Here is a 16,968-nt window from a genome sequence, read left to right as displayed (position 1 = left end):
ATACTGAGATGCCTATGTGTGCTAAGGGTCAGTCGCTCAGGCATGCCCGACTTTTTGTGACCCCATGGACTGCAGCCCCACCAGGCTCCTCTGTCTGTGTGATTTTCCAGGCAAGAATGCTGGAGTGAGTTGCCATTTCCTTCTCCAGATCTTCCTGACCCAGGGATCCAACCCAGGTCTCCTGCACTGCAGGCAGATTCTTTACCAACTGAGCTACAAAGGAAACCCTATGTGTGCTAGGCAGTAACAAGTTTTGGGGATACGGCAGTGAGCCGAACAGTCAAAAATGTCATGCTCCTCACATTCTGGAGATAGTCAATTGCAAATAAGCAGCATATCACAAAACATCAGCAGACATGGGAGATACCTACAGCAGGAAAGAGGTGAAGAGTATGCCCAAGATTATACTTAAGATAGACAGTGTGGACCCTATAAAGTGATATTTGAGCCAAGACCTGGCAGGGGAAGACAGCCATCACCCAGTTATCCACAGGGTAGCAGGAACAGAAAGCCTCCGGTGCTTGGCACATCCCGGGACCCTCAACGAGGCCAAGGGCGTGGGAACAGAATGAGCAAGAGTCAGTGGCAGAAAACTAGATCAGAGAAATAGTGTGGGTAGAGGGAGGAGTGGGGGACACTGAATCAGACCTAGGGCCGTGTAGAACAATTTTAAATACTGATTTAAAAATCTAGGTGGGAAGTCACTTTGGTAGATTTTGTGCTAAGTGGTATTTTTCTTGAAGATGCCTCATCCTCTGGCTACTGCTGAAGAGACTAAAAGGAGAGTGAAAACAAAGGCTGGCATGGTACCGAGGTGAGAAATGAGAGCCACAGTGGAAGAGGGGAGTTATTCAATTTCTAATGTTTTGAAGGGAAAATCAACAAGATTTGATAGTTGGACATTGGGTTTGACATCAGGCACTTGCCACTGGAGATTAAGAAAGATCAGAGCAAGAAGGAAAAGAGATGTTCTGAAGTCTCAAGAAATTGTTAAATGCTGCTTATGGGATAATGAATACCTACTAGTTAACAGCTCTGAAGTTACTGGTGATCTCAACAAAGTTCTGGTGTAGGACTAAAGTGCAGCCTGTTAGAGAATGTGAAGGAGTTGACAAAACGAAGACCACCTATCTTGCTGATACATAAAGGAACACCAAAGTTGGGTATGATGTGGAATCTTGGACATGTAACTATTTGTACACTGATACCAAAGCACTGTCCTTGATACAAGAAACATGTAAATACCGTCATTCCATAGTGTGGCAGGTTGTAAAATGCTGTTTTCTTTTCCCCCCCGCACAAGATGGGAATATTACTCTTTAAGAGGTAAGCATCAGGGTAGGGAGGTATCAAAGTACCCTCTGACAAACTAATGCACACCAGATTTAACTCTGGACCTTCTTTTGGCCCAATTCTCTAGCTGAATTGGGAGAATTCTGGTTGTAAATGAAGCCAACTGAATACTTTGCTAAGTTTCCCCCTTGGGGAGGGTTGAATAGAGGTGCCAGGAATGCCATTTTTATCTATAGCCTAGTAAAGTCAGCTTCTTGATACGCCTAGTTTTAATCTCATATTTAAAAATTATCTACCAGAAACTATAAATGTTGTAACTTCAATGAAGTCTGCTAGAATACAGGAAAAAGCTAGCTTCAGTTAAGAGTAGGCAGACAGTTTTAATGGTTACTGTGGGGTTTCAAGGAACTTCCTGGGAGGGACAATCAGTGAGAATGCATTCACCATGCATTTCAGTATGACGATGAAAAGATGTCAGCCGAGTTCAAGTTTTGTTGCTATGCATTAGTAATGTCCCTCCCAATTCAGGAGACTTCCCAGCACTGTTCTTGATTACAGGAACTATATATTGGTTACTTACAGTAACCTGAAATAAGGAGCAACGACCACCTTGAATTTCCTAATGTATATTTAAAGTTCCTAAGTCCTAGCTCAAAACAAAAGCTGTCACTTCATATATTTGTATGTACTACTTCAAAGTTTAGTCAAAGCTATGGTTTTTCCAGTAGTCACATATGGATGTGAGAGTTGGACTATAAAGAAAGCTGAGTGCTAAAGCATTGATGCTTTTGAACTGTGGTGTTGGAGAAAAAGGAGGTCAGTCCTGAATATTCATTGGAAGGACTGATGCTGAAGCTGAAACTCCCAATACTTTGGCCACCTGATGCAAATAAGTGACTCCTTGGAAAAGACCACGATGCGAGGAAAGATTGAAGGCAGGAGAAGGGGATGACAGAGGATGAGATGGCTAGATGGCATTACTGACTTGATGGACATGAGTTTGAGCAAGCTCTGGAAGTTGGTAATGGACAGGGAAGCCTGGCGTGCTACAGTCCACAGGGTTGCAGAGTTGGACATGACTGAGCAACTGAACATACTTTAAATGTCACACAACTTTATCAAGTATCACAATGTTTATTGATAGATACAAGTATATAAAATCAGGGCATGAACATGACTTGATAAATTAAGTAGACTTAATTTCAATACTATAATAAGAGGGACCAATTCAAATTCTCACCATTTGTTTCACACCCACAAAGACCACTTCAAGGGCATTTACGATCTCTCAAAACTGATCAGTTTTGTGCAAGTAAACCATGTTTCTTTTAAAAAGACTTGTGCACTTGCCCAGGCTCAAGGATATTAAAATCTAGCACATAAAGCCCATTACTAGAGGTAGAAATACAGGCAATATACTATTACGGCAACAACCATCAATTACAGTTAAGAATTTTTCTGTAACAACCAAATGGATAATCAAATATTGCAACAACTCAAGTATTACTGAGCAAAGTGCATTTCTACAGTATTCAGTGTTGCTATTCAGTTTTCTAACTTAAAACAGCCTATGATAACTGGCAGCAAAGAAGGTCCTTGCAATAGACTGCCTCTGCTTGAGAACTTATGATGTAATTATTGCATGCTGCTAATATACTATCTAAACATTAAAGATACTCCTAAAATATTTGATGGTAGACTATGATTAAGACATTACACTACAAAAAAACCTTATGCAGAAGGAAATCCTAACTGACGTGCTTCTGCTTTTAAATATTGTGAAAACATTACAGCGGAATGAATTTTCGCAGTGGTTAGGTCAAATGCAGTTACATCATAGCAACAGTATGTTTTGCACAATTTAAGGCTTTGGCTGGTTCTTTTAGTCGGCTTCTTCCTCTGATTCTTCTTCTTCAGCAGTTTCTAGCCAGGTTAGCCACTGATTCACCTGTAATTTGTAATTTAACAAAATAAGTAGTACTTAGAAGATATACAGAACAGCAGTATTCCCAATCAACCAACCAACTGCCCCAAGAACAAAAGTTTTTAGACAGTACCACACATCTTATAATTGCAAGCAGTGTTCAGAACCTAGCATACAAGCTCTTTGGGGCTTCCCTGATGGCTCAGGGGTAAAGAATTGCCCGTCAATGTAGAAGCAGATTTCATCCCTGGGTAGAGAAGATCTCCTGGGGGAGAAAATGGCAACCCACTTCAGTAATCCCACCTGGAGAATTCCATGGCCGGAGGAATCTGGTGGGCTACAGTCCATGGGGTCACAAAGAGACACAACTGAGTGATAAACAATTGACACAAGCTGTTTATGGGCAGTTAACGCGGGTGTCAATTCTTTGACACCACTCCCATCACACTTCAGAACTGTTTTAATATGGGACAGTGGCTCATCCCAAACTTAAATGTTAGCAATGCTGGGGAGGGAGGAGGGGGACAAGAAGATCCCAAAAGAGTAATTTCTAGTCCCACCCAGAACTTTAGGACCAGATTCCCCAAGGACAAGACTAAGGACAAACACTGTGACGGTGATCCTCCTGAAGACTACTACAGACTAGCATTTCTCAAAGCCTGGCCCCTGGGAATAGTAGTACGAGAATCTCCTGAGTTGTATACCACACGCAGACCTAAGTCAGAATGTCTACAATCAGACCTGAAACTTCCTTTGAAAATTACTTTCCAGGTGACTGATGTACTGATGTATGCTGTGGAATCCCCTGACATTATAAAAATTTTCCTCAGGGCTAGAATTCATTTTAAGTTAGAAAATCATGGTATGCAATATTACCAGGGCTATTTTGCTTATATCTCACTTTAAAAACTTCATGAAAGTAATACCAGTTAAAATGGAAAAAGCACAACAAATTTCTCCAAGATTTACCTGGAACAAAGCCTTGCCTTTCCCTGGAAACTCTTGGGTTATATCTTCTTTCCAAGCCAAGAAAGCTTCTTCTTCAATAATTTCCATGTCATAGAAGTGAACAAAAAAGCGGAGTAACATGCCTAGAAGACAAAATGTAACCCCATTATTTAGTGCAACAACTGCCCATCCATTTGTCGTAATTATGATGCTAGTCCTCTCACCTTTTGGGAAGTTGCTGTTGTAGCAGTGCACCTGAAGAGCATAGAGGGCACTAACTTGTAGATCAACATGATCATGAAGGAATTTCTGCATTACTGGCTTGAAGGAAAGAAGCAGTTGTTTTTCCTGCTCTAACTGTTCTTTGGAAGGAGCAGAGGAAGAATCTGTTTCATCACTGGGTGGGTTTACTTCACTAGAAATGTACTGTAAGAAGCTGTACAGAAAAAGATCTTGTTACAAACTCCAAATGAAAAATTTCTAATTCAAGAAACAGATAATTCTCAATCCCTTGCCTTGTAGACTTTCTTTCTAGTAAACTAAACACAGGCTAACTGTTTTCGATGCAGAAAAGCACAACTTTGTTATCTTACCTAGTCATTAAGATGTTCACAAATCCTTTATCTACATGAAGTTTGGGAGAGATGTTATCTTTAATCCATTTATATATGGTCTGAGGGGATGGATCCAACTTTATTTGCTTTAACAGTTCCTTCTCCAGTTTGAGAAGTGGGAATAAGAAACTCAGTCCCTTTCCTTCCAAGATCTCCAGCATGCGGTCCTTATTTTGATCAATTTCTGAAGAGACAAAGCCATTCCCATCATCAGGTAGTTCATTTTACTCAGTTGGCCTCTTAAAACTGCTTTACAAACAATTTTCCAAACACACAAGATTTATGTAAAATAATGAAAGAACTGAGCAAAGGAAACTTTGTATTTGGACCAAATGAAAATAGTCACATCATAATAACTTTTTTATAAAGGTGAAGTCTATCTGTGGTAATGCTTATTGTTATCCAGACAAGATAATCACACTGACCTATATAATAAATTCACCCAAAGTACTAAGGACTTTTAGATCTAGTATTAAAAACAAAAATCCCCAGCATTCTCTTACCTGGGAGCATTTTCTGCATATTGACCTTGCTCTGTTGAAAAAGCTCTGTTAACCATTCTCGATCTTGTAATTTAGCTAATTGCTGAAGACAAAGTAAGAAGAGAGGAAAATGGGTGCCACTTTCCAGTGGTTGAGCTAGTTCCGAAATGCTCACCAGCTCTGAAATGATAGCACGAGCTGCAAACTGTGCTAAATATGATTTCACCAAGGGGATGTCAACCTCCAGTTTGGGGCACTGGTCCAATACATTCAGGAAAGCCTGAAAGGAATGTAGTACATAGTCAGTTCATAGTCAATTCAAATTTAAGAGTTCTTATAGAATCAGAAAGTGTTCTACCTGCATGAAGTTGTCACTTGTGGCTATCCCTTCCTGTTTGAGTAAACTGATCAAAGAACTTGCTTTTTCTTTATCTTCATCACTTCTATCCAGTGACAGGATGATTACTTTGCTTAACATCTCAGGAAGGAAGTGTTTAGGAGCTCTCATCTCTCTCACACCATTGACAGCTTCATTTGCATTCCCACTATTCAGGTATTCAGTTACAACAGTTTCCTGAAAAGAACGAAATCCAAGTATCTTTAGTTTTCCTGCCTCAAGTACACCCCCATGAGCTAAACGATGAGATTGTCTGAAACTCACAGTTAGTTTAAGCAGTTCTTCCTTTGACGGTGGTGGCTTTTTACTGGTTTTGGCAGGCTTTTCCTGGATAAGTGGTGGATTAGTTTTGAGACCAAGCTGAGGTGTCTAAAAGAACAGCAAAATGATTAAGTATAAATGTTTAATAACTTTTTAATCGTTAAAAAAAAAAGTGCTTATGAAATTGAAAGCAAACATTAAAAAGCAGTCTTCAGACATCTTCAAAAGCTACCAGAACGATTGAAAATGTCCTACTACATACATCCCATACCTGTCCCAGAGGTGGCGTTTGAGTGCGTGGTGGTTGTGCACTAGGAGGAATCATAGTTATTTGGGGCTGAAGCTTTGGCACTTGATTTTTATTCATTAGGAAAGACTGAGCAGGCCTCAAGCTAATCTAGAATCAAAAACAAAGCAAAATGGATATCCAAGTTAACAAGCAGCAAACTAACATTAATTGCAATGCTCTAAAGTTAATTCAGCATATACACACATGATGGAACCTGTGGCAGAAATCTAAGTTAAACGACTAAAAATGTTACTGTCATATTTAATTTATAGCAAGAAAACTAAAGATCTGATCCAGACAAAAATACAACATGGCTATAAATCTTGTATTTATACCACAACTTTCCAAGGATTAGCATCAATAAAACATGAAAATAAAAACCAGAAAATTTAATCAGAGCTTAAAAAACGTTTTACTTTATCCTGAGTCATTCTATTTGCAGGGAAGTCACAACCAAAATCTTGACAACCGTTTTCCTTACTCTAACTGAAGACTTGCCCTCATATCTCATAATCTTCGCTCATAGGACGCTGGACATTCAAAGAAAGAAAAAGTAGTACAGAAAAGAGAGAAAGAAGGTAAAGATAAAGAATTCCAGCATTAAGTCCTCTTAATAATGCGTCTTTTTTTTATAATCATCGGGCAAGAGATTTCTGAATTGACAAACTATGGTATATAAATAACATAGGCAAATGTACCTCATCTGCATTAAGCTGTCCTTTCTTAGAAAACCGAGGTGGCATATCCTTCGACTGTCCTTGCAGCTGGGATAAGAGTCCCTGACTCTGGTTATGGTAGAGCTGGCTTAGCCCCTATTTCAGAAAGAGAGAAAGAAAAGTCTAGATAAAAAGGGGTCCACAAATTATGGTAATCAAGTACCAAAGTGATGAGGCCAAGCCACAAGAAAGCTTAACTGCATTTGCCCAGAGAAAGTAAAAGATGAAACAGAAGAATAAAATTCTAACCTAACTGTCAAATAAAGTGATGTGATTTTACTAATACTTTACTAATCTTAATAAAATCATTTCACCCAGTTTGAAATAACTGTCACAGATATAAATTTGGTTTAGAAAAACATTGTTTTTAGGTTTTCTAAACCTAAAACATTTACACTAAAAAAACAAAAACAAAAACACAATACTAATCATATGTATTCCAAAATTTAATTACTTGTTGCCTAAACATCCTTAAATGTATTCTTACCTGGCTTTTCATAAACTTGCCTCCCATCTCCCCAAACTGCGACTGTGTGGGAGGCATGATGTGTCCCCCATGGCCATTGAAGAGCTGATTTGAACGATGGCGCCCCATGGTGGGTGAAAATCTATCCTGGATAACTCCTGGACCAGTACCAATTCCGCTTCCTTAAAATATAGACACGAAGAACTCTTTACCATTAAAACTGTTAAACTCATTATTTAATGCAACCAAACTATCTTTTGTTCAAAATCACCTGGCATTTGTCCAAACATATCAGCAAGTCCTCCAAGTGGGTCCCTATCCATTTTCATCCTGGGTGGCATAAACGGTCCCTCCAGAAAGAAGTCACTTCTCATCCCTTGAGCCATAGGAGCAGGAATAAACACTCCTAGATCCTTCAGAAATAAAGTGAATAAACACTTACTTCTAGACACTATTTTATATAAAGTGAAAATTCTTACAACGGGAAAATCAGAAATACTTCTCTGGATAAGAGTGCCATTGATGCATTCTTTTTTTTTTTTAATTTTATTTATTTATTTGAGTGTACCAGGTCTTAGTTTAGGCATGTGGAATATGGTTCCCTGACCAGGAATCAAACCTGGGCCCCTTGCATTGGGAGCCCAGAGTCTTAGCCACTGGACCACCAGGGAAGTCCCCACTGATGCATTCTCTATAAACAACTTGCTCTCAAAAGAGAATACAGACAGCAAAAACATTAAGCCCTACTGGTTAAGACAAGACAAGTCTCAAATAAAGATGTTTTAATAGGGTTTTTGTGCCATTATAAACATAAAACTCACTTAATGATTAAAAAGTAAAGCAAAACTTACTTTTACTGCATCTTGACGGATTTGATTGATCGTCTTTGGTCCATTGTCAAGAAAAGCTTTGCGAGGAACCCAATGGTGTTCTCGCAACTCTACGGTATCCTTTAATATAAAAAGTTTTTAATAAATATTATTTCAATACAGTAAACAAGAGTCAGCTTGCCAACACACCTAAAGAAAACAGTTTTACCTGCAGCAGGAAACGAATCCTCGCCGGCAATTCCTTACTTAACATCAAGGAGCACATTCGGGCAAAGTACTGATCCATTAAGGACTAAAAGAGAAAAATAAAAATGTGTACTGCTTAAGACTTCAAGATATTATCAAAGTAAATGACTAGAGGCAATCCTCTATATCACCAAATAAGCTGTTTGATTTTAATACAATTATGACAGGCTATTTACACTATTTCTGTCAGCAACGCACATACCTTGGCTCGTTCATGGTCTAATCTAGGCCCCACTGTCCTCATTATCTGACAGAGGCACTCCAAATCCTCTCCCATATCTTTGAGTTGGACTCTCTTCTTTTTTTCCAAAAGCTACCAAAAGAAATAAATGCCATGTTGTTTACAAATTCTTCTTGGTTTAGATGTAGCACTTTTCCATAAGTTTCCACTAACGCATACAGTTCCTAGTGTCTAGCATACTATTCTTACCTGGTTCTGTTCAAGAAATTTCTCCAAATTGAGCAATTTAAACCTAAGTAGGGAATCAGTTCTATCCCTATCTTGCAAAATATACTGCATACTTCCATATTTACAACATTTAAATAGCAGTTTTGCCAGCAATCTAAAATATTTAACTAGCACACCAAGTCTCAGATGGCAAAATTGTAATTGACTCATCTCCCAAAAATGATGTACGTGATGATTAATGAAAGCTTAAATTCACAATCAGTACTTACTGTTTTGATGCACTTATGAAGGATAGATTCATGAATAAGATCAAGCTTTCCAAGTTCTCCAATGAATTTGATGTTCCCCAACATCTTGATCTTGGCAATAGCTCTCTGTTCCTCCTCCTCAGGGAGGAGGGGATTTTCACGCTTATCATAGACTAAAAAGAAGAATAAAAACAACATTCAGAATTAAGTTGAACATACGCAGTACTGTGTATTAGTTGCTCTATCATGTCCTACTCTTTGTGACTGCACAGACTATAGCCCACCAGGCTCTCTGTCCATGGGATTCTCCAGGCAAGAATACTAGAGTGGGTTGCCATTCTCTTCTCCAGGGGATCTTCCCAATCCAGGAATCAAACCCAGGTCTTCTGCATTGCAGACAGATTCTTTACCATCTGAGCCACCAGGGAAGCCCTACACAGTACTGCTGCTGCTGCTAAGTCACTTCAGTCGTGTCCGACTCTGTGCGACCCCATAGATGGCAGCCCGTCAGGCTCCCCCGTCCCTGGGATTCTCCAGGCAAGAACACTGGAGTGGGTTGCCATTTCCTTCTCCATTGCATGAAAGTGAAAAGTGAAAGTGAAGTCGCTCAGTCGTGTCTGACTCTTAGCGACCCCATGGACTGCAGCCTACCAGGCTCCTCCATCCATGGGATTTTCCAGGCAAGAGTACTGGAGTGGGGTGCCGTTGCCTTCTCCTGTACTACTAAGTATTAAATTCTTACCATCAACATTTCTGGTTCGGTTTTCAAATTCATCTTGTAATTTGGAAATTAGGAGGCGTCTGAATGTCTATAAGAAACGAGACATTTGTCAGGGTTTGATAATAAAACCTTCCAAATCAACTTAAAATAAGCAAGCACACACGCCCACTTACTGTGCTTTGCTTCTGTCCTGGTTGACCCTCTGCTGCTGGGCCATCAAAGTTTGGTGCATCTTCTGCCAATCGCAGACATAGCTGAGCATACAGTGAGCTATACTTTGGCTCTTCTAGGGCTTTGTCCACAATCTACAGAAAATATGCCATTTAAAAAAAAATTAAATATGACAACTTTTGGAAAAACCTTTCTTTATAACTTAATACTTCCTTGTAGTCTTAAGGATCTTGAATCGCACAACAAACTTCTGACAAATTCCCTATACAAATGCCTCACTGGTAACCTGGAAATAAGCACATCTCTTTTGGAAGGCTTCTTACGTGAACTTAAGATGAGGTATGTAAAGTGCCCAGTACACAGGCCGGAAAAATGTAAGCACTAAATGTTAGGTATTACAGAGTACCAAAAAAGTCTAATTACATGTATCTCGTACTAATAAAACCCTCTCCCCTTTGAGGAGTTGAAATTACCTTGGAAAAATGGAATCACCATAAAACTAACTTTTTCAAAATGTGGTATTTTGAAAACCAAAGCAACCCCCAGCCCCCAAGAGCCTGATAATCCAATTAACCCAAGCACAGTATATACCATTTCAAATTGACCTCTTAAGTTTGATACCATCAAAAGTAATTAAAAACAACAGCAACAACAGTGTTCAAATATACATACACTTAACTCACACCTCAGTTTTAGAAATAACAATGAAGTGTATAAAAACAAAAGCAAACAACAGAAAACCACTCAAAACCCAACCTGGGTTGAAAGTATTTTCCTCCTCCTTTCAGTTAAGCCAACATTTAACTTACCAGCAGTATGACCCCTTTAAGGATGAGTTTAGACTCTACACCCACATTGAGGAGCTCAAGGCATAGCTTGTCAAACTTCTCAGGAGTAAGCTTGTTTAATATGCTATGAAAAAGGAATCAGACTAGGTATCACCAACATACAAAATTATAGTTAAAAAATAGCCTTTAAATTATGCTTTTTCCCTTTCATCACTTTCCCCTTTAACATCAAGACATTTTTCTTACCCATCTAACCAAAGCAGTGTTGAAATAAACCTATTTAAGAACACCTATCTAACTGGTGGGGGTTCCCAGCTACTGAGCAAAAGATCTCATTCTCAAAACCCAGATCAAGAGCCTCCCTCCTTAATATCGAGGCTAGATACAGGAGCTAAACTGTTATATTTTGCCATCACTGGCTCACACACCAGGTACAGAATATGTCAGCACAATAGGTTTCTGCATTTTAATCTAATGACCGAAAGCAACTAACTGAGCCCCAAACAGTGATGTGCTGATTTTCAGCTTAAAACTGTCAACATTGGCATTTCACAGAAGTAGTTAATACAGTCTCCCCTCCTTTTTAAAAGACAAAACAGACCTAATAAACTTACCCTCTTACTTTCCTGAAGATTGCATCATGTCGTTCTTTTTCATTTGCGGAGTTGTTTGCTGCGGAGTTGTCATCTCGTCTAGTGCTTCGTGCAGGAATCCATTTCTGAGCGTTTTGCCCTGGGGTTTTCCCCAGGAACTCGCTAGTAAAAATTAAAGAGAATTAAAATAAGACAACTTAAGCACAGCATCCAGTCACATATCAAGTATCATACAGATCAAAAATCCTTCTAAATAGAAAAAAAGTTTAGGTTTTCTCAACTCCCTTACAACTAAGCAACTCTTAATCAGTGCATCAGAATAACTTGAGGAAATTTGTTAAAGGAACTCCCACGCCCACCTCAGTCTCTGCTGTAGTGGCTTGGGGTAAGACCTGATTAATTCCCATCTCTAGTAAGCTCACAGGTGATGCCAGTGATGTTGGTCCAGGATCTACATAGCGAAAACCCACATTTTCTAATGTCTCATGACCATGTTATACACTTACAGATTTATTACTATAATTTGGTGTGAATGTTTGAAGAAATAACATCAGTGAAAATAATCCAGAGTAAGAGAATAAAAGAGTAGTTTGAGAGCCTCAACTCTTATTAGATGATTTGGCTAAAGAATAATCAAGAACTGATAGTCTATATTTAAAATATGTAGCAGAAATCAAGCCCATTAATATTAGGATTGCTGATGTCCTACGAACTATATGTTGTAATGTTAGAAAGACCCTTAACCTCAACCTGTTATATAAGTCACTCTTTTCACTGTTTACTATACCTGTTGCCAGCAGTCTTGGGATAGTGCTGAGGTGCACCCCTACTTCCTCCTCCGCCCGAAGAAGCACTATTGAAAAGAAAAACTTTTTTTTAAAAAAAAGTACACCCCAAGTATGTTTCACTCAAAACAGATATAGGATCTCTTTAATTATTCTGCATTACAGTACATCACAGATGAAGACTGAACTTAGGCCCAATGGAAAGCCAAGTAATTACATTTATTCTTCAGATAGCTAACAGAAAACAGTGGAAATTTAAGGGCTTTAAAGAAAGGTACATGCTCATTATAAATTAATCCTGCAGCACAATTAAGTCAGAACTATTTGGTGTGGTTATTCTTTCGGTCCTAATAATTGCCAAAACAAAATCTACACATACCTGAAACGAGAAGCACCCCCTTCTGCGATCGCACTCTCCACTTTGGCGGCTTGACAACGAAGAATCTTCAAAAGAATAATATTAATGGATGGGGTGGGGAGGGAAGAGGATGGGAGAAATGAAAAACCTAGAATGAGAAAGAGTACCAAAATTAGTCACCGCTAACACACAAATTTGTAAACCCTCCTTCAGTTACAATGTATTTCAGTCTGACACTGCAGTTGATTGAACTTACACTGCATTGCAGGTCCCGTAAGACTAAAATAGAACGTACTCAAAACACAAACGAACAGTAAAATTTTGTTGGCCACTTGGAAATTCACTTGTGTTCAAGGACGCAGCAAGTGACTACATAGCGATAGAATCAATCTTTGAAAAAGCCACTTTCTGCCTCCTTTACAGCTGAGTACGGAGATCAATAGTGGAAAAATGTTAGCAAACGGGCACACCATGTGAAAACGTTGTAATATTTTGCTGCCTCAACGACGAGCAACACTGAGTAAGGGGTAACTGAAGACGGCTTTTCCCACTGTCCACCCCTTAACTGGGCGCAGAGGGCCTGAGAGGGAGACGTGAGGCACACAGCGGCTGACATCGGGCAGGCGGAAAACCAGGGCCACAACATGGCAGCAGGAACCTCCGCCCCATTTTCCCCTTCCTGGGAACAAAAGAGCAGTGGATTCCTCTCACCCAGGCCCGAGTTAGGGAAGTGCTTCCGACAGCTTCCTACCGAAGCCGCCGGCGGCAAACCTCGGGGAGGAGCGGAGGCCGCCCCCGCGGCTAGGCGCCCGGCTCTTTGTTCTCGGGCAGAAAGGCGGCCTCCTTCCCACCCGCCGCCGCCTCCAGCGGCCCCCTCCCATCCATAAATCCCCGAGGGACTGACAGCCGCCTCGCCGCTCCCTGCCCAATCGACAAAATCTCAGAAACCCCCATTTCCCTCCCTTCTCCCGTCGCAGGCGGGGCTCGCCGGGCAGGCCCTCCGCTCCCCCACGAAGGGCAGCCCCACCGCTCCCCGCCGGCACCGGCCCCACACACTTCCTCCCCGCCGGGAGGCCGGGCTCCGGGACTCCTCCGCCTCGGCTGGTCCCGCGCCAACGGCCGGGCCCCCTGCCCCCGCCGGCCCGCGTCCCTCCCCGCCGCGCGCGCCGCCCGGCCACGCTCTCTCCACGTCCGAGCACACTCGCGCCTTGGCCCGTCCCGGCCCGGGCCCCGCGGAGGACGGCCGCCGACAGCCACGAAGACGGCCGTAGACCGCCAGGGCGGCCAACTTCCTCCTACTCCGTCAGCGACGGGAATGGAGAACAAAGACGAGGAATTTCCAAGTGCCAGAAGCCCAGAGGAAACGCTAAAAAAGGGTCGCCCCGCCCGGCTCCGCCTGTGGCCGCCATTTTGTACTGCTCGGGAAGAAGCGGCCAGGGGCGGCGGCCATTTTAGAGCGCTCCACTCGGCGGCAGCGCCGGCGGTAGCTCCACTCACCTTCACCGAGAACTCAGCAGCTGCTACAGCAGCTGCCTCCTCAGGATCCGGTCGTCGGGGACGGGGAAGGGAGGGGGAGGGGGAACGGAAAACAAAAAAGGGGGAGGGAAGGGGGAGGAAGGAGTCGGAACAGGCTTGAAACAGCTCAGAAGAGTCGCTGCTGCAACCACCACCCGATACTTGCCGCCACCTCCATAGAGCTCCGACTCGCTGCTGGCGCTGAGGCGTGTCTGAAGCCGAACTTATCACTCTAGGGCAGCCGAACCCACCAGAGCCACCCCGAATGGCTCCTTCGCCACCCAATCAGCGGCCTGGCTGCTGCCTACCGCCAATCGGCGCAGGGCGACGGGGAGGAGCCACAGGGCCAAGCTCGGTTGCGGTGCAGCCCCGCCGCAGTGCGCAAAGCCATATTCGCGAAGGCTCTGAGACCAAGCCAGTGGCGTAAGGGGAACTGGGGACGGTCGAGATGCGGCTCGCTTGCGTAAACTCGTAGAATCCTCTGAGTCTGCGTTGGTGTGGCTGCCTCGTCTTCCTCCTGTCTCTTTGTTCCCGGGGTCCGTATCCCGTGTTCGGGATATGCAGCCCTCAGCTCCTCCACCTCGTTTTCTCACAGGGAATGTGGGAAGGAAACTCGCTTTTCCACCCGGCCCGATTCCCGTCCTTGGCGTGTGCGAGCACTGATTTTTCTGGCGCCCCCGGGAAGCCGAGATTGCCCCTCGCAGGCTGAGCCTCCTTGGGACTGGCCTGCAGTGCTAAGGCCTGGCGCCGCTGGGGCGCAGCGCCGGGAATCGTTGGTTTTCAGGTGCTCGGCTTCGCCTTTGGGTAGGGAAGCCCTGAGTGTAGGGTTCAGGAGACTGGACGGTGCAACTCAGTGCGTTAAGAAAGCTTTATTCAGCTCCCTATTTATTCCATCCCCTACTGAGTGAATGAGAAAAGGATGAAAGGAAGGGCTTTATAGTCTTCGTACCTCACTGTGGAGAAAGCTTTTCCCAAAGGAATGTCCGTCCAACAGTCAAGGAAGACCCAGAATATACCAGAATTCTTCAGAAGTAGTGTTTGCGGAGCGCGGGCGTCTGGAGGATTTTAATTGCCAGCTCCTGGTTTGTTTTTTTAAAGCACGTTGAAGACTGTATTTTCCATTTTATATAAGGTCCACTCTAACAAATAGGATTAGGCTTTTCAAAGGCGTCAGGCTGAACTATTTATACTTCTCAGCTAATGTTTTAAGTGAGAGGAAGGGTAAAATGAAGTGTTCCGTCGTATGCGACATTTTAGCTATACAAAAATGGAGTCATGTTTCCATATACTCAAACAACAACAAAAATGCCCCCATTTTCATTTTGAATTTTGTTCTTGATACAATGTGTAATCTAAAGAGAGAAACCATATATATATGTTTTGTTTTGTTTAACATGGATAACCTTTAAAGAAAGTCCAATAAACCAGGATTTTCAAGGTTTCCAACATGTTTGACATGTGAAAACAGCTTTTGGGGTTGAAAGTACCTAGTCCTTCATATGATTTTCAAGAGAGGTGCCTTTTTTTCTTAGGGCATTTATACCAGAATATGGAAGGGTGCGGTGGGGCCCTGAACGTTTGTAACATCTTTAGATCTTTGCCATATATTATTAGGCTGATCATTCCCCTTCATATTTTTCTAAAGTTATTTTGCTATTAAGCTAATTTCACTTGAACTTTGACAACTTGATATTCCCACCCTTGGAGTTAGTTACATGTTAAAAGAAAAAATAAACTCTATTTTTAGGAAAGACAAAAATTGTATTTCAAATAGGATCAGGACCCTTTAGCTTCAAAATAACACAATATTTCAAAATAATTTCTATAGGGCTTTACAGTTTGCAAAAATGTTTTCATATGTTTGATTTTTTTTTTACATAACTGGGTTACATTCTTCATGACATTAATCTGATAGAATAGTGTTTAAAAACACTATACTAGATTAGACTTCAAAGAGAATAATATACCGAAGCCTAGAGCCTATAGATGGTCTTTTAAAATATATATATATTTATTTATTCATTTGTCTGCACTTGGTCTTAGTTACAGCATGTGGAATCTTTTAATTGCAGCATATGGAATCCAGTTCCCTGACCAGGGATGGAACCCAGGCCCCCTGCCATGGGAGTGCAGAGTCTTAGCCATTGGACCACCAGGGAAGTCACTGGATAGTCTTTTAATTGAGGAACTTGAAATTCAATAATTAAATGTAAAAGAGGTTTTACTTAATCTTGTATTTAATCTGTGCTGATTGTGAACCTTTGCTATGGGCTTTGAAGGATAAGTGTATGTAGAAACTGGGCTAAGAGGAGTAAAGTAGAAATATGGATAAAATATAATCTTTAAATTACCTTTCAATATTCAATAGGTGGGAGACATAAGACATTCATATTTTGAAATGTTTCCATCACATCATGGATGTATGAAAATTCAAGTCATCTGGAATTTAGCTTTCAGTTTATAGGAAATTGAATTTTAAATACACCCACTTCAATCTGCTAGTTTTAACACTTATATTTTATGTTAGTTTTCTAAAGATTGAGAAGATCTTAGAGTCCTGAATTGTTAACTTACAGATAATTGCATTATTTTAATAATATCAAATGTTTTTTATTATTATAACATTCTAACTTCTAAAGTGTCTGCTATCCTCTCTGTGCTTAAGGATTCCCCAGTCATACATCCCTAGCTCAGATCTCTTATTAGAATTCTGAGTTTCTAACGCCTGTTTATCAGAAACACAAACTTGTAGCCATATTTAGTTTAGGCCACATGGTAATTTTAAACATTTGCATTAGTTGACATTGAAATTTTATGAGATTTTTCCATACAAATCTAAATTTCCATCTTTTAATGAAAAAAATCTTAAAATATGGCAATACTGGCCTGAAATTCCACCACAGTGAAACTGACT

The 16,968-nt window shown here is 41.3% G+C and overlaps 1 protein-coding gene and 1 non-coding gene across 2 annotated transcripts; both read right to left on the bottom strand.

Moving 5' to 3' along the window:
* Nucleotides 1-2,407: 2,407 nt before the first annotated feature.
* On the bottom strand, nucleotides 2,408-12,768 carry EIF4G2 (eukaryotic translation initiation factor 4 gamma 2). The gene is given in 21 exon segments (NM_001099859.1): nucleotides 2,408-3,241; nucleotides 4,187-4,308; nucleotides 4,390-4,601; nucleotides 4,759-4,963; nucleotides 5,283-5,541; nucleotides 5,620-5,835; nucleotides 5,923-6,027; nucleotides 6,191-6,316; nucleotides 6,907-7,020; nucleotides 7,412-7,572; nucleotides 7,662-7,803; nucleotides 8,242-8,340; nucleotides 8,429-8,512; nucleotides 8,669-8,779; nucleotides 9,145-9,296; nucleotides 9,866-9,932; nucleotides 10,018-10,149; nucleotides 10,825-10,927; nucleotides 11,418-11,558; nucleotides 12,184-12,249; nucleotides 12,561-12,768. Coding segments are annotated over 21 exon segments (2,724 nt in total). The 5' UTR covers nucleotides 12,602-12,768; the 3' UTR covers nucleotides 2,408-3,175.
* On the bottom strand, nucleotides 6,703-6,854 carry LOC112441677 (small nucleolar RNA SNORD97). The gene has a single exon (XR_003029542.1). It is a non-coding gene; the product is annotated as a small nucleolar RNA SNORD97 (small nucleolar RNA).
* Nucleotides 12,769-16,968: the final 4,200 nt, after the last annotated feature.

The sequence above is a fragment of the Bos taurus genome, chromosome 15 (assembly GCF_002263795.3).
Source record: "Bos taurus isolate L1 Dominette 01449 registration number 42190680 breed Hereford chromosome 15, ARS-UCD2.0, whole genome shotgun sequence".
Lineage (NCBI taxonomy): Eukaryota > Metazoa > Chordata > Mammalia > Artiodactyla > Bovidae > Bos > Bos taurus.
Note: the sequence above shows the minus strand (reverse complement) of the source record. Positions and strands in the feature narration are given on the sequence as shown.